Source organism: Larimichthys crocea, chromosome XII (genome assembly GCF_000972845.2).
Source record: "Larimichthys crocea isolate SSNF chromosome XII, L_crocea_2.0, whole genome shotgun sequence".
Taxonomy (NCBI): domain Eukaryota; kingdom Metazoa; phylum Chordata; class Actinopteri; family Sciaenidae; genus Larimichthys; species Larimichthys crocea.
The window spans coordinates 12,803,269-12,821,986 of NC_040022.1; the positions used below are offsets into that span (position 1 = coordinate 12,803,269).

Sequence of the window (18,718 nt, forward strand, 5' to 3'; positions counted from 1 at the left end):
TTTAAGAAAAAGTCAGATGAAATAGACAGACTGTTGGGACAAACCTGGATGGATGCTACATTCGTTCTGGTAGCCACCAAGTTTTGGCCTGATTTGTGGAGCCCTAATAATGAAGAGCAACATGAAGACACCAAAGAGAGTCTGAGCGAGAAGCCGCCGGACAAGAGTAAATGTGGGACTGACTTTTAGTGGTTGGTGAGAGCTTGGTGAAATAAAAGGCTGAAAGACAGACGCCGAGCTGGGCTGACTGCTGCTGGATCGTCAGTGATATCAGCGATGCTGGGTCTGCTGTTGGTGACCTGGTTGATGTTTGGCTGTTTTTGATCAGAAGTGATGTAATCAGAACAAATACTTAAGTACAGCTGAACATATTTACCACAGTGGGATTACACTTCTTAATCCTAACCAATTCTTACATAATGTTGCTTTAAAGGTCCAGTGTGTAAGATTTGGGGCCTTTATCGTCAGAATAAGAGACATGGGATATAATTTTCATAACTGTGTTTTCATTTTTTATGCGAGCAGGTCCTCTTTCATGGAGGTCACCATGTTGAAACACTGTGTTTCTACAGTAGCCCAGAACAGACAAACTAAACACTGACTCTAGTCAGGGTCTTTAAAGTGTTGTTTCTCTTTACACTAGGAAGGTGAGGGTGATGTGAGGAGATTACAATGCAGTGATCACACCACTAGATGCAACTAAATTCTACACACTGGACCTTTATATGATTAGCCTGTAGAGGATTATCACCTCACTCTGAAGTTCCCCTCAGCTCTACTAGTGCTACATTAAAGACAGACACCTTCCTAAAAGGTTTAACATAGTCTTTAAGCTCTGTGTCCACATCTGTGGTTCAGTCTCACAGCTTTCATTAGCGTAGTTTTCCAATGCAGCAGGCTGCTGTTTGCTGTTTATAACCAGTGTTAATTTTGTCAGACGAGACGAGACGAAATATGTTCGTCAACAAGCCTTTTTCCCTTGACGAAGACGAGATGATACAATGTTCTAAAAACACAGACGAAAAATTTGCCAATGTGCGTTTTTGTTGATGAATAAAAACAAGACGAAAATGTCATGCAAGAACAAAAACGTCCTCCTTGTTTTCGTCTACTATACAAGAAAAAAAGCAACATCCAGTCCTGCTGTCATGTGTTTGTGCCAGCAATTCTTTTACTGTAGGCAACGTCACGGCCACATGTTTGAGATCCTCTTGCTGCTCTCACACCTGTGGCTTGAAAACAAACAGCATGCAGGAGAAACATGGTGTACGGACAGCGCAATCTAGAGCATGAAACGGGCCTTAGAAGTCAGGCCCGACCCGGCCCGGGCCCGACAGAATTCGACCCGAGCCCAGCCCGGCCCGTTTTGATTGACAGCTTTGTAGAGCCCGACCCCGTTTGCAGCCCGACGTTATTAAAATGTGCACATATGGCATAACAGTCAAGAATGAGTCTAGCCTCTCCATTTGTGCTAAACACTAACAGTGATGGACTCATCTTAATTTGAACATTTCAGTAGATGCAACTGACATAAAGTCAATTTATTTATATTGAAATTTAACAATTGCATGTAGAAGATGACAGAACATGTCATAACAGGGTGTACCTGCTATTAGTAGATAAAAAAAATGAGATCAAGTCATATTAAGTGTGTATTGAAACAACAGACAAGACACTTAGCAAAGTTGCATTGAAGATGAATTAATTCAATTCAATTCAATCAAGACATTTAATCAATGTGTTAGCTGTGGAACACAAGTGAACTGGAATTATTAAACAAAAAAAAATTTCCTGAAATAAATAGAAGACTAAAATGTTTTGACTAAAACTAGACTAAAATTTTGAGACTTTCAGTCGACTAAAATATGACTAACAAAAATGATTTGTGAAAGACTAAAAGTGACTAAGACTAAGAATGAACTTTGACACAAGACTAAGACTAAGACTAAATTATAAAATGGGTGACAAAATTAACACTTACAACAAAAACGCTGCTTAAACCCACTGTACGCTACCTACTGCACCAAACAGCACACAGACAAAGTTAGCAGCTATCTGGTGAACATAGCAGAGCATTACACAGACCCTCAGACTTCCCTCAGAAGTTAGAAGAGAAAAAAATGTGCTAAAAGGAGGGTGAATATTAGAATATTAAAGATGTTTTCGCCTCTGGTGGCAACAGCCAGTGTGAACCTATAGTGTAGCCAAGACACGAAAAACAGATATCCAGACCAAAACAATTGGCACGCAACAATTACAGGAAAGACATTTCTGCTGATCTCTATACACAGATATCTGAGATTGTATTTTGGTCAGTGCGTTCCACTTCTTTGGCTTTCCACTCAAATGTGATTGATTGATACAACTGGGATCTTTTTTTAAATCTTAAAAGTGTCATGAATGTACTGCCAGTTCAAAATGTTCAAAAGTTATGATGAATTCAAAATGAAATGAATCAGTGTAGCTTTAACAGACTTTTAAAGAAAGGATTTTTCTTTCACTTGTTTGACCTACTTTGCTATTTGACCTACTTTGCACTGAAAGAATCAAATCTGGCACTTTAAACTATCCTCTGCACTGAGTACGAGCTAATGATTGAGCAGCTATTCATCTGTCAATCTGTAGACACTATTTTCTCATTATTGATTTTGTCTGAATGTGATCTGCCCAGTGTGGCTGTCCATAGGTCTAACCACATCTGAATCCTGCAGATGAAACCTTTATTTATCTGTCAAATACCTGACATCTGATTTTGTATCACTCTTTTTATATTACTTAAAGGTTCAATGTGTAGGATTTAGTGCCACCTAGCTGTGAAGTTGCAGACTGCAACCAAATGGATACTCTCCCACACCTCACCCTCTCTTTCAAAGAATATAGGAAAAACTGTGGCTGTGAAATTCATATAAAAAACTAAATTTGTCTGCTCAGGGCTATGGTAGAAAAATAGCGTTTCAACATTCAACACTTTAGAAGTGGAACCGGGGTGTGGTCAAATAGTCAGTTTGAAATGACCCAGAAGTATTAATATAGCCACCATGATAAGAGCTGTTTGAATTCTCTAACTGTTAAGGAAAGGAGGTTCAGTGCTTCCTTTATTATCTCCTTTAGCATAGGATACACCAGACCATCCTTTAGGAAATGTAAGGAGGTCCCACAACTCCTTGCAGTGGTAACAAAAAAAAATGAAGCACCCATCAGTCATTCACAATCAGACATAAAAAAACATCAATTTATTAAAACAGTGTGATGCAGATCATCAAGAAGTTACCATTAATTATTAATCATATAGCTCTGCCATAACTTGCTAATATGTTTCTACATGAGTGGACAGGAGGGTGAGCGACCATACCAGCGTAACAAACACTTCATCTGACTTCAGTGACAGGTGGACAATATTCATTTATTATTTGAATTCTGACGTTGATAGTGAAGTCATATCTTTCACCGGGTTGTCCACGTTTATATTTCCTGCATGAAACAACACAGTCAGAGTGCACAGGGAGTATCTAGTAAGTATCTCAGATGAAGCATTTTGTAGTCCATCTTCTGGACTTTGTAGTTTTACCACCGATCATGTCAATAACATTCGCCATCGCATGATGATGTAGTCTAGTGTAAGTGCAGTCAGATTCTCTGAACACGTATTCACCTAACTTCTCATGAATTCTCCTTCACATCTTTCCTTGACTTTGTGACGTTTTCCATCTTAGGACTTAGGAGCTCATTTTTTTTGACTATTCAACCGTATCTCACTGTAGACAAGAACACAACAATTTTTATTTTCAAGTGATTATACACTGATAAAAACATACCAATGAAAATGTTATTCAATTCCCGCCAATAGATCCCCCTAAATCTTACACACTGGACCTTTAATAGAGGTGATTTTTATTAGATGTTACTCAAAATACTAATATACTGTCCACTAATACACCATCCATACTGTTTCCATATGAATCTTTAATTAGATATTTGATTGCATTTGTATAGTCATGTCAGATCTGTGAATCTCACTTCCTGACGTTGTTTTTAAATTTAATTTGTCTTTCTCTTGACACAGTCCTTCCCCACAACTCTTTAACGTGCATCATCACTCCTTCTATCGATATCTCGCTGAAATGATGACAAACAGCTACATTAAAACAATAATGTCTGGAGCTGACTTGTGCACCCAATCTTTACCCGTACTCTGAAAGAGGAGAACATGATAAATAGACTTTGCGGGCTGAATAAATGCTTCCCACATGAAAATGACCCTGAGTGGTTTCTCAGTTGTTCGCAAATGAATGAGAATGAGAGAGAGAGGAAGGAGTGTTTTAGAGTCTATAAAAGTTTAGATGGAGTACTTAAGGGTGAAAAATTGGGAGGAATTGGAGATGGAATAAGAAAGCAGCAGAACCAATGGTGCATTCAAAGAGCTGTTCAAGTCCCAGCAGCGGGGCGAAGAAAAGAAAGAAGAGAGGGAAAGGAAGAGGTGTTCAGGGAGCAAGAGGGAGGGTGGGAGGATGATGGGAGAGGGGGTGAGACGGACGAGTGAATGAAAAGGAAGGGAGAAGATGAGAGCTGGCAATGGAGAGGGTTGCTTGGAGAGTTTTGGCCTACATGCTTTCAGCATCATTTCTCTCAGTGTGTGTTGTTTTGTTGTGTGTTTCTGGGCAGGTGAGGTGAGGTGAGAGAGAGAGAGAGAGAGAGAGAGAGAGAGAGAGAGAGAGAGAGAGAGAGAGAGAGAGAGAGAGAGAGAGAGAAAGAGAGAGAGAGAGATAGAGAGAGAGAATAGGAGCTTTTGTACTGTATTTGTGTGGAGAAAAAATGGAAAGGGAAAGGAGAGTCCAATGGGAACAATGAGAAAGGAGATGAGAGGAGTGTTGCTTTAATCATCCTCCAGTCTAATTCTAAAAACCTCTTGTGTTGCTTTCATTTCATTTCCTGCCAGCCATCATGTACACGGCCTTACAGTGCTCTTTTACCAGATAATACAGCATATTAACACAACTGTACACAGTGTTGGGGATCCACCTCTGTGCATGTCTTCAGTGTGGTCAGATGCACACCCCTGCAGTGCACGTAGCAGCATGGGGAAACCCTGTGCATGCACATTACAGAGATTACACTGCAGCAAAAACAGCCAGCACTGGCCTACAGAACTACCTGCCCCCGAGCTCCAAACCCCCTCTGCCTGCCACATTAATGAGTAATGTCAGAGAAAGTAGCCAGAGCACAGAGCAGCAGGTAAAGGTTTACCTTCTTTGATGATAAAGAATTATTTGTTGTCCTGCTGGATGAAAGCAGACAATGCAGAGGTGCTTCCAATAAAATTTTTCTTATTGGAAACAAAACTAACAATAAATTGATCCTACGAACAAGTTTTACAGAAAAAAGCGATACATCTCTACATCCCTCTGTGCCACTAAGCTCTAGCTTAGCCTTGAACACACACTGTAATTTAGACTGAACCCAGAACTGTTTGAAAGTCTTTTGAATCAAGTCTCAAGTCGGGTTAGGGTTAGACGGTCAGTACGAGAGAGTCTGTCGCCTGTATGAAAATGACAACAGCACACTGACAAAACATGTGCAATAAATCAAAACCTGTGTATGTGTCACTCAAAACTAAGGTTGCAACAGGAAATATTCCAAATCAGAAACTCCATGGGAATTATAAAGATTTATGTGAATTAACTGTAAATTGGGGGTAATTTAAACCAACTGTGTCATATCCAAATATAAATATAAACATTTGTTAAACATTGTTTTGTCATAAGCAGACATGCAAAATAAAACAATTCAAAAACATTTCAACAGATTTATTTGTAAGTAGAACTTTATCAAGTTTAAATTATTTTATTGAACAATATTATGTAGTCCACCAGCTCTAATGTGTCTTCAATAGTCTCTGTGTGGCCTGAGGATTTAAAGTGTGGTCCAGGTACAGAAATCACCTGTGCAGGTAGGGGGCGTGGCCTCAGTAGCCCTGCAGTAAGCAGTGTGCTATGTGCATGTGATTGAGGAATAGCAGATATAGAGTACCTGCACGAAATCTGGTTGTTTTAGTCAAAATGATACTGAAATATATTTTCCCCAACTATATTTAAGTTCAATGTTAAGGGCCAACCTTCAACTTAAATTAAATAATAAATGTAAATTCCGAGTTTATTCACATTTATTCCCATAAATTCCTGTTAATTTCTGTTAGTTCCCATGGAACCAACTTTGGTCCAACTTAAAAAAAATTAAAACCGTGCTCAAAACAAAGGTGTAGCTGTGCTTCTGTACACCACTGATCACTGGTTTTAAATCTGAAAACATCTCTGTTTGCTCACAAATTAGAATCAGTGCTGATTCTGAACGTTACATTCAAAGAGAAATGTTATATAATAATAAACATTATTGTGCAGCAGCCTGCCCTGTGTGTTTTCTTTTCTTTAGGGCTGACAGATGAAGATTAATCTGTCAATGAAAAATGATTTGGTTTTACAGGTCAGCCCCCCACATGGATACATGAACCTGCACCTTGTCATGAACACACTTCACTTGAATCACAATCACCAACCACACTGGACACAATCCATCCAAGTCACAATCAGAACAACAGAACGTTGTTATTAAAGAAGTTATTAAGGAGATTACCACAGAATTAGCTGACGTGCTGTATTCATCTAAACTAATTAATCAAGTTCAGTTCAGTGTGAATAGTTTAATCACACGTGAACAGTTATGCACGTGTTACTTCTCATTTCATTCACCATTAAGCTGTAGGATTACTTATAGAGAAACATTGTATCAGACATTATTATCACAGATACCTCACACAGCGGGCAGTCACCCCCTCCGACGTCTTGTTTAAAACGTGGCGGGTGGCAATGTAGTGAATTATTTTCACAACTGCCGGGAGGAAAAAAGTCAAATGCAGGATGGGACTGTTAAACTACATGTTTGTGTGTATAGGCTAATTAATTTTAGAATGAAAATCAAATTTCTTTGATCTCATTTTATTCTAGTGTGCATTAGATTAAGCCCAGTCTCCTCAGCTTTCTGCCTTCAAGTCTCAAGTCGAGTCTTCAGGCATTCAATTGGACAGTTCTGTGAGGCTGGTAGGCACAGTGGTTAAATGCTAATGTTAGCCTGCTAACATGCTCACAGTGGCAATATGTTGATGTGTAATCAGACTTTTACTTACCATGTTTGACATCTTGTCAGTGTGTTGGTGTGCTAACATTTGCTGATAAGACACTAACTACAAAATACTGAAACTGATGCAATGCTTTTATTTTGAAATTATTTTCAAAAAAGATAAAAGATTTCACTTTGTGATTTTGTGTTATGGAATTTTCTCTCCTTAGGTTACACAAGGTCACGTGTGGGCCTTGAGGTCCTCAGCAGTATTAGTTGTTTGGCTTTGGTTGAGAACAGTAGGTGCCAGTCTACCTCAACACTGTGGTGGCCAGGGTCACAGAGACCTATTCCTGCCTTCATAGACATAATAGATAGCTTGCTGTTGATGTTCCAATCTGCGTAAACAGATATCTTTGTCTCCAGACTAGAATATGCTGACAATAACACCTGCATTGGTAAAAACATTCTCTTTGACTAATTCTGGGCGTGTAGTATTTGTGGTGACTGACTCAGGCACTTCTGATGAACTTTGAGAGTGTCTCTAATTCTCCTTGGCCAAACATCAATAAATAATACAGCATAAGACATCAGAGGCTCCTGAACATTTTCTGACCTCTTGACTTAACCATTGATATTTGACTTCAGCAATTTCTCCACAACAACTTTGGAGCAGAGTGGTGACTGATACTCACCCATCACTGAAGCTGCTAAGTCTATATTAGGTAACCAGAATCCGTTTTTTTAGTTGTATTTTCTTGGCCACTTGAAAGCAACATTGACATATTATCACTTCATAAAGTAAGCCTATTTACACAACTAACAGATTTGGAGCCACCTGACAAATGTTAGATAAATGTTAGTTTAATATTCTCTTTTCTTTCAGCTCTGTTTTTGGTCTGCACCAGCTCCTGGGGGAAATATGTGACTCTCTATCCAGCACTAAACATATATTGATTTATATCAGCTTTAAAGATTCACATTTTCAGTGGGAACAAATAGGCCTGGGTTAAGTGCCAAGGACAGTGTAGGGGAGTCACAAAGTATTTTATGACAGCAGGAGACAGTTTGGGGCGTTTCTTGGTAAGTTTGGATGATTAAAAGGTACCAGCCTTACCTCACTGTCATAGTTTTAACCCATATAATAACTGCAGGTTAGCATAACATTGTACTCATAGAATTACTAGTAAGTTACGATAGGTGAAATCAGTACACACCCAGCAGGGAAGCACACTAATCCACGTCTCAAAACTTTGACAGAAAACAGAAACAACTGCAACATCTTCCAGAGTCTTTCTACAATCTCATACAGTCATTTTCTAAATTTCAACAACTTGATGACTGTGTTTTTTTTTCTCTAACAGGTTTAAAGAGATTTCATAAAGCCAAAGCTTATTCACTTCTCAACATGCAGTATAGATCTTCATTTAGTCATTTAATTAGAGTAAGACCACACATAGTGAAGTTGTGACAATATTAGATTTCATTATGTAAAGGCGAAGTTTAAAAGATGACAGACTAAAGAAATGAAACTTTTGACCAGTGAATCAGTTGAAAGCATCATGCTGTACGTCGTGCTTATGAAGTTTACCAGCTGGAAACCAAAGAAAAATCTGCTCGTTACATCTAATTTAATTTGTTTGATCACACCTCAGAGACACTGTATATGCTTTTGGCCTACACGTTTGTATTTATTTGCATGTACTATACCGAAATATCATTTTTAGAAATGTGTGTGTGTGTGTGTGTTCAGCCTGTGTGTGTGTGTGTGTTTATGTGGGGTGGAGTCTTTGTTGGCTAGACTGGGGAGACTTCCTGTGACAGGCGTGAAGCTACATGAGTGTTACCCACCATTAAATACACTGGCCTATTTATAAAGACGGAGGAGGCAGCCAAAGACGCTGATGTGTTCTCTGTCTAATCTCTGCATGTCGCTCAGGTGTTAATGAGGCTTGTGAGACTGTGTGTGTGTGTGCGCATACACTCATGAAAGCCCCCCCACCCAAGTGTCAGAGTGAATTATGTGAGAAAAATAAGCCATGAAAAAAATGTAGTGATAGTTGTGTCAAAACTCCTAAATCAGATCAAAACTATGCAAAACACTGAAAAACTGAGAGAATAAGTTGCAAACAGAAGAAGTGAGGGAGCTTCAGCTGTGTTACAGCAGTGCCCTCTGCTGGAGAAGCCTCTCTCCATGCTCTCCCTTTCAAAATATAAAGACATATAAAGTAAATAGTATATCAACGGAATATATTCATGTTCAATCCATCTTCATTTGTATAGAAATAAAAATATTTGAGCACTTTGGAAAAGAACAGAAAACCAACACCAGAGTCAGGTTCTCCAGAGAAAACCGTTTCTTGGTACCAGACTTTTTAGCAGCCACCAGCAGTATTTTCATCAAATGTTTATCTCTTTTCAACCATTCTTCTTCAAGTATATGTCCAAAATAAAATGTCTGGCTCTCTGGAGGGATTTTAGGGCATTATGTATCCATTTCCAGTAGTCTTTGATAGCACATTACATGGTAATGGTTTGAGTTTTGGTTTCCACGGTTTCTCCAGCAGGTAGGGGAGTTGTCATCATAATATGATTTCTGGGAGGGTGTGATAAAATATCTCATCAAGCATTTTCTAACCGAACTCCCTCCATTTCTGTGGACCTCCGTCCAGCCATCCATAATGTTTTCTTTTTGTTTTAAAACTAAAAATCTCCAAAAGGAAGGAAAAAACGTATTTTAAAAAAAGTATCTAAAAAAAGCAAAGAGTCTCTTTAAATGAAGAGATTTTTTTTTTAATTATTTATATTTTTTCAAAACAAAAAGGTGTGCAATTAAAATAAAATGAACAAAGCAACGTTTCGACCAGTAACGGTCTTCTTCAGGCTACACACCTATACAACAATAATAATAATCCTCTCTCTTTACAGATGCTGTCTGTAGGAGGATCAAGGGAGAACAAAAGGGTTAGGGTAAACTGCCACAGCTGACATGAAAAGGCCAAGAAGTAAAACCGCAGCATGAACGGTACAATAAAATTTGAATCCAAGTCAAAATGTGACATTAAACAGCTCATAGTGTGTCACATGACCACAGAGCTGACAGAATGGCTGTAAAAAGTATTTACATTGAATGGAATGCGGGGTTTATGTCTGCCCCTCAACTGGTCTGGATAAGTGCATCATCAGAGTCTCTTCACAACAGGAAGCTGCATTCTCCATCTCAGCCCTTCACTGAAGCACACAGCAGATTAGCCTTGAACAGAAATGACTTTTAAACTGCACATTTGCTCACATGATGGCACAGAAGAACTATATTTTTTATGGGTGGATAAAATGTGCTGAAAGGGTTAAATCATTGATCTTGTTGTGTCATGAGCAGAATCACAGAGTCTGATTAGATGCAGAGGGGAGATGATGATATGGATTTGTACACATTAGAACAGGATCAGTCAGAGATGAATGAAAGGTGACGATTGATATCTGTGCTGCTGTGAATAGCCGCGAGAAATCTGCACAAATGTGAGACAAAAGATGAGCGGTGGCGGAACCACGCTGAAAAATGGGAAGTGATGGTGCAAAATGGAGGGAATAGAAAGAGACACACAGAACAAGATGGCAGAGGGGGTAGCGGTGATAGAAAAGGTTGTGACTCGTGATTAGGGCAGGGAGGATGAAAGAAGTCTGAAGAAAGAGAAGCAGAGATGGAGAATGAGTCTGGCTGATTGGTTTCCATGGTAACTGCTGATGAGGTGTGGGGCTAAATAAAAGAGCAGGTCCTTCTGGCTCGGTGAGGATCACTCTCACATTTCTCACATTAAATGCTGAGGGCGTGGAGCGACATGATTGATAGGCAGTGCCACGCCTTTGCTCATCAGCAGCTCCACTCTTCATTCACCAACATGTAACCATAGAGAACCGCCTTTTAATGTATATGCATTCACTTTATTGACGAGCAGGATGAGGAAGGTCTTTCACATTTGTCCGTTCAATATGAAGTTGTGGGCCAGCAAGCAGTTAGCTTAGCATAAAAACAGTTATGAAACATACTGCACATGACCCCTTCTTAAAGAACTAGTGAGTAGGATTAATGGCATCTAGCAGATTGTAACCAACTGAAACCTCGCTCACGCAAGTACAAGGGAGACAGTGTTTGGTTTGTCTGTTCTGGGCTACTGTAGAAATGTCGGTGCAGCATCTGCAGATATAAAAGGCTCAATCTAAGGTAACAAAAAATAATTCCATATTCTGTAAATACAGCCCACTAAATCTGAAACACTGGACCTTTAAACTATAACTTGTATTTTTTCCACATTGTTTTTGTACAGTTTAAACAAACAACATATAATGTGTTCATTATTGAGCATTAGAGGTGTTGTGGCAAATTTAGTTTCCAGTCTATATGCTAAGCTAAGCTAAGCTAATTGACTGCTGGCTGGAACGACATGCATACATATTCTACATTAGACAAGAGCAGTTAAATCTTCTCATCTAACTCTTGGTAAGAATACAAAGAAGCCGTGGCTTCTGGTGGTAGAGTGGCTCATCAACTAATCAGAGGGTCGTGGTTCAACTCCCAGCTCCCCCAGTCCAGTCAGTGCCCTTGGGCAAGATACTGAACTCCAAATTGCTCCTGATGGATGTGTGTCCATTCATAACCACCAATCTTATTCCCCCAAATATGAACTTATTAGTACTGACATCACTATGTACGTTTTCAGCTTTTTGGTTACTTAGCATGTTACAGGCTGTTATTAATCATCACTCATCATTTTTTATGTGAATAATTTGTTTGTAATAAATTTGTCCTGTTTTCTGAGTCACATGGAACATAACCTGACCCAGCATACAGTAGGACCAGGGGTGCACTCATGTAACCATCACAGGGCTAACATGGATAGACTGACCATCTCTCTCACTCACATTCATGGCTAAAGGCAACCTGCAGTATCCACAGACTCAGCTGTGTAAACTGAGTTTACCAGGCAAAGGAAGAATATGTAGAAAAGATGCCTGGGTATCAAACCTGAATCCTTCTCTCCATAGTGTTGACAGCATTGACCACTACAGCATCATGCGGTCAATAATAGTAATCTTGTTTTAAGGCAGTAGAGCGGCTCACAGCGTGGAGGGTCTGGATCTCAGATGCATGATGTGGGTTCTCTCTATCACCACTGGGGCTGAGATGGTGGATGGTGGAAAGGAAACCTATTCAGGGTGCTTCCATGTGGATGGATGACTGCCCAAGCGTGTGTGGGTGTGTGAAACAGGGTGTTGGTGTAAAATAAAAAGCAGAGAAAATATGTCTGCATGCCGCTCATGAAGCTGAAGAGGTGAAACTGGATCAGCATTGCTTCCGATTTAGAACCTAAAACCTCTTTTTTCAAATCATTTATTGGCTAATCAAAAACTAGATTCTGCCATTGTTAGAAAAACTATTGCAAAAAACTTGACGCTCAAACGAAAATTGGACTCTTACAAAGAAGCAAGAAAGCGAGAGAACTCTGTGCTGCTGCTGTCTGCTTAGCAACAGCATCGGTAATGAGATCAACTCCTCCAAACCCAGTTCACACTGTGACTCAGTGGCCTGATTTCCAACTAGCATCAGTGTGTGTTTAGTTGCCAGATTCTATCTAAATACAGAATAGTATATCAGGACTGTTTAGAAGTGGCATCAAAATGTGTTTTGTCCACAGTAAATTAGATTTTTCCCTCCCTGCAGAGTGCAAATTGTAGCACATTGCACAACAATCTGTTGTTTATTATCATATTTTCACTCTTCAGAAATAAGGCAAACAGCTATAAATAATAGATAAACTGTAAATCTTTAGTCAGTCGCTGTGGCGTGGTAAGTAATCTTTGTTCCTATTTCTACATGGAGCCTGACTCTTTAATTATCCATGATGGACGTTGCAGTAAAATGTGCACCAGAACGTTTTACAGCAATGTTACATAATAAAGTCACCATCAAACTATGAAAGTCAGCCTCTGAAGAAAAGACTGTTTGCTAAACCTCTCCCCCAGAGATTGGCATCATGCTTTACTTCAACTCAACACTCACATATCATGTTTAGGTGCCCTATACTCCTGTGCAGCATCTAATACTCAAATTACTCAAAATACTTAATGTGTGCTACAGTGGATTAAACTGGTCCTGCCTGAATGTTATCAGAATTTAGTGTGGCATCAGCAGTTTTATCTCTGTTTTGCTTTTTAATTGGGTTTAGTGTTTGTCAAACACACAGTCCTCATGCAGAAAAAAATGCATCGTGTGTTTAGTTAGTCTGATGAAGGCTAACGTAAAAACATGGCAGCTCAACATGGCGCACTCAGTGGAAGAAGACCTGTAGATATAAAAGTCTCATTCTCTCAGTCTCTAAGGTAACACAATGATTCTTATTTTCAGGTGAGTATACGCAAATAAAAACATAGTTTTGAACACTTCTGACATATTTTCTTAATAGAATGCCACAAATCTCTTCTCTTCTCCAAAATCATTCACTTGTAGTCAATTATTTCATTATGTACAGTATATGCAGGGGCAATAAACTGTTGTCACTGGTGTTCTTTCTCTGGCTTCATGCACACATGCTGTCAAAGATAGAAAATCTTGTTCACTGCCCTTTATTACAGGTAACAGCTGCTGGCCTCTTTTCTCTGGCCTTGATTGCTTGCTAGAGTTCTCCATCCCAGTACAAATAGATAGAAAAATTCTCTTCTGCTCTATCATACACACACAGACACACACATAGACGTGGAGCTGGTGAGGGAATTGACTGAGACCTGAGGGCTCAGGGCTGATGTGTGGGAGGCATATGGTGGAGTGGCCTAATGGAGAGCTTTTACTGTGTATTACAGTGAACATCAACTGACGGCCTGTGGGCCACATCCGGCCCGCCAGAGCTTTCCATCTGGCCCCCAGAATATTACTGGATTCAGGAATAGCCTGGTGAAGAGGACAAAGTATGTTTCTTTCATTTTCGTCAACATAACAGAGAAGAGCATTGTAAGTGCAAAAGCTTTGCACATCAGCAAATAGATACAAACAACAAATAAAAGCGTCAGGCCGTCAGTTTTGAGAAATGTTACTCTTTACATCAAATTAAAGTAGCCTGTGATCCAACAAATACATATGAAGTAAAACCAAGAAAATCACAAGACTGAAATACCCACGTTTGGTTAATGGGAGAAGTGACATTTCCCCGCTGACACTATCTTTTTAACGTTGGGCTTGACAGCTGTTATGCCTGCCTTATGCGCCTGCAGTCCTAGTTCATTTTTCACAGCTTCACAGGTGTATGTTGATCCGAACATGGTGAGCACATACATGGCCAATGTCTTCAGTGTGTCATACTTTTAGGGACAAGCCTCCCAAAAGGTGCTTAAGCTTTCAGCACCACGGAGAGCAGCTTTCACGTCACCATCAGTTCACTGTGATTGGCCGCCTCGTCCAGCGGCATCACCTTCCCCCACGTTAGCAGTTGACAGCCTCGTAAATATGGCACCTAAAATCTTGTTTTTGCCCCCTAGTAGCTCGCTTCCGTACAGGTAAGGTCTGTTAACACTGACAAAGGCTAAAAAATAGCATACATTTCAAAGGCAAATTGATATATGAAATAATAATATATTACTTAGGATACAATAGTCATTTCATTTTACAAGAGTGTCTGGCCCTGATAGTGTCTGCTGAGAAAAATTCTGGCCCCTGGACAAATGTAGTTGATGACCCCTGGTGTATTATAACCAAAGTACCGGTGTTTGACAGACAGGCTCACATGGGCGGGGCGGGTTAGTGTAACTATTGTATTCTGGTCTGTCCTGCGAGCACACATAAAGGCACAGTACAGGAGGTGAAGACAACGCCAACTCCCTTCTCAGGTCATGATACATTTACTTGCAGCCAATCACAAACCGTGTGTGTGTGTGTGTGTGTGTGTTTGTGTGTGTGTGTGTGTGTGTGGAAATGACTAAACTACAAGAAGGCAGACATCTTGTTCCACCCAGAGCATGAAAAGAGTTAATATTAATGGATCCTATTACAACTCTTGTATCCTGCTTACTTATAAGTATTCTCTAAGGTTGCAAAATTCTGGGAGTTTTCAATGTTGGAAACTTTCCATGGGAATTAACTGGAATAAACCAGGAATTTACAAAATTGAAGGTTGGCCCCTGACAGGGAACTTAAATATAGTTGTGGAAAATATATATTAGCATAATCTTGACTAAAACAACCAGATTTCATGCAGGTCCACTTGAATATCTGCTGTTTCTCAATCACATGCACATAGCACACTGCTTACTGCAGGTCTACTGAGGCCACGCCCCCTACCTGCACAGGTGATTTCTGTACCTGGACCACACTTTAAATCCTTAGGCCACACAGAGACTATTGAAGACACACATCAGAGCTGGTGGACTACATAATATTGTTCAATAAAATAATTTAAACTTGATAAAGTTCTACTTACAAATAAATCTGCTGAAATGTTTTTTAATTGTTTTATTTTGCATGTCTGCTTATGACAAAACAAATTTACAGTTAATTCACATAAATTTCCACAATTCCGAGTTCTGAGTTTCCGATTTGGAATATTCCCCAAATTATCTAGCTTAACTTCCCAAAGAAATTTACCAGAAACTTTCCACCCCTTTGCAGCCATAATATTCTCTCAGAATTTGAACCACAGTTTAATCATTTGAAGATTTGGGAGGTGTAAACAGGAAGTACAAAGTTGTTATGTAGTCACTGAGTTAGCTGTGGACTACAGCTTGAGCTTTTACCATTTCTTTTCATATGTTTACATTTTTTTTTTTAATTAATAGTATGCCAAATTAGCTATAAGAGTTCTTATGTGCATCCCCATGGATATACAGACAGTCATCATCACTGATTCCTTTCTTGTCTATTATTTCTACATGGATTTATGTACCCCGGAGTACAAAAACAGCAATCAGTAACTAAAAGTTTTAAAGTAACTAATTGACTCCATGTGTGTCACAGTGTCTATGTTCTACATGATGTTTATACAGTTTCAGGTTGTGATCACATCAGAATCCATTTTGAATCATTAATGCAAAGCGACATCCAAACACAGTTTCCTTCGCACATACACAGATCATATCGCATATCACATCACAACACACCTGCAATGCAACCATGCAACACAAAGAGCTTCTCCTGTCGGAATCTATTACAGAACAATACTCTGTATGCATGGAGAGCTCCAGCTGAAGAGCTGACGGTTGGCTGACTTGATGCCAGTGAGCTTCTGGACTGCTTGATTTGTCTAATTATATAACTGACTGTTTGATTTCCTCACCAGTTCATGCTTTTCTCCACCTCAGTTACAATTTGGTGAAGGCTCTAGGACTTCCATTGCCCTCTGAGTCATCGACCTGACAGCTCTCACAAACAATGAATGCAGATGAAGAGGTTTGTGTGTGTGTGTAAGTCTGCGGTGCTTTAATGTGATTCTTGGTCTGCAACAAAAAACGATCTTTGCCATGATCTGTACAGCACTGCTGCTGATGATCCACTCAGTCTGTGCTGTGACATTCACGACCGCCTCACTAAATCATGCAGTTCATAAATACGCCGAAAAACGTTCAACAACTGGAGCCACTTTACAAGGCTCAGCTGCCCCTGGTGCTGGAACAGAGCATGATGTGTGACACCAAGTGAGAATGTCAGCAACAGAGAGAGTGTTTGCTCAACTATTCAGCCTGAAATATTTACCACTGAGGCTTAGACTGTAGAGCTGTGAGGGGAGGAGAGTGCATCAAGTTAGGGAGGCAGAAGGGTTAGATAGAGAGTCAAACCTTAGAGTCACAACAGGACAGAGATAAATCATGAGTCAATGCCCAGAGAAACAGGAAATAGGATAAGAGATACGATCAAGAAGTGCAGGATCTACAAGACCCTGTCCAGAAACACTTGGAGGCTCTTCACTGTCCGTTACTTTACACCAACAAGATAAAGGTGCCTTACTTTGTCCAGGTCTCAACCTTTGAAAAATCGTTTAATGCTCTCATGATGAAATGTGACAGACAGTGTCAGGGGAAAGACAGTGAACAGCATGACTCCTTCATGTTTCTTACCTCCACAAACAGGAAGCATGGGACGATGGAGCTGCTGCTCTTCACACCCGGCTTCCCCTCCATTGCCATCCTTCTCTCTGTTTCTGTGAATCTCCCCCTGACTGGCACTCGCACTCCTTACCCTGCAGGAAACAGAGTTAGTCAGGTTAGTCCGCTGACTGACCTGAGGTCAAGTCCAGAGTGTGAGACTAAGTGGAATCCAATCAGGACAAATAAGCTTTGGATAGATCTGGGTAAAGACTAAACTTTTCTACGCACTGTGAGCTAGGTGCATTCTGGAGTCACTGACACAGCTTTACATATTCTGTATTTGAATGCATCAAATATTAAAACAAAATGATTTGAATCAAATCTGTCAAATGTGACAACAATCTACCACTTTACATTTCATGAAATGATAACAGTGTGAGTCTCAGTACAACATCCACCCAACAATCATTCAGCCACCACGTAATGAAACATTGTTGGATGTGAAATCATTCCACATGTGTAAATGATAACAGTATGCTACAGTTACAGTCACAGTCACACCACATGTCAGTTCTTTCACTAGTCCTCACAAAACACGCGGTGCTGGAAGCTAAATAAAGACAAGTAGCACAGCTGGTTGGCGACGTACAGTGGATAGCAAGCTAGCAAGCTCAGAACATTCCAGTGCTAGACAGCTAGAGAGACTCTTGACACACCACTACAACCAATGTGACAGAGACAACCGAGGGTGGCAGTAGGCCGAATTTCTCATTTTTAAGCCTTGCTAGTTTCCTGAAGAACTCCATACACAGCAAAGGGAAAAACTGGATCAACTTGGATCAACCAATACTGTTATGGAATTTTCTCTCCTTAGGTTACACAGGGTCACGTGTGGGCCTTGAGGTCCTCAGCAGTATTAGTTGTTTGGCTTTGGTTGAGAACAGTAGGTGCCAGTCTATCTCAACACTGTGGTGGCCAGGGTCGAAGAGACCTATTCCTGCCTTCATAGACATAATAGATAGCTTGCTGTTCATGTTCCAATCTGAGTAAACAGACATCTGTGTCTCCAGACTAGAATATGCTGACAATAACACCTGCATGGGTAAAAACATTCGAGTTGGGCAGAATGTGAGACCGACTCAGGCACTTCTGATGAACTTTGAGAGTGTCTCTAATTTTCCTTGGCTAAGCGTCAATAAATAATACAGCATAAGACATCAGAGGCTCCTGAACACTTTCTGAACTCCTGACCTCACCATTGACCTTTGACTTCAGCAATTTCTCCACAACCAATACCAGTATTGGTATGTCTGACTGTCAAAAATCAGATGATGAAGAGAAACTCAGTGTCACTGTAATAGACAGACACATTTCCTATTGAAATGTGCATACTGTCACATTTTTAATAAAGAATAATCAAACAACAGCAACGATGTTGCATTGAATAACACTGTAATAGCTCACACAACCAACACTGGTCGGTCAAGCATGTCAGGTGAGGTCAGGTGACTCTCACCTTGGGGTCACAATAGCAAACCAAACA

At 40.0% G+C, this 18,718-nt stretch overlaps 1 protein-coding gene across 7 annotated transcripts in view; it reads right to left on the reverse strand.

The window, feature by feature from the left end:
• Positions 1–18,718, reverse strand: part of plppr2a (phospholipid phosphatase related 2a) — a 65,959-nt gene that overhangs the window by 34,677 nt on the left and 12,564 nt on the right. For all 7 annotated transcript variants that reach the window (XM_027285357.1, XM_019273305.2, XM_019273320.2 and 4 more), the window contains one exon: positions 17,206–17,327. In XM_027285357.1, the coding sequence (XP_027141158.1) occupies positions 17,206–17,274 (69 nt within the window). In that variant the 5' untranslated portion in view covers positions 17,275–17,327. The remainder of the gene's footprint in view (positions 1–17,205; positions 17,328–18,718) is intronic.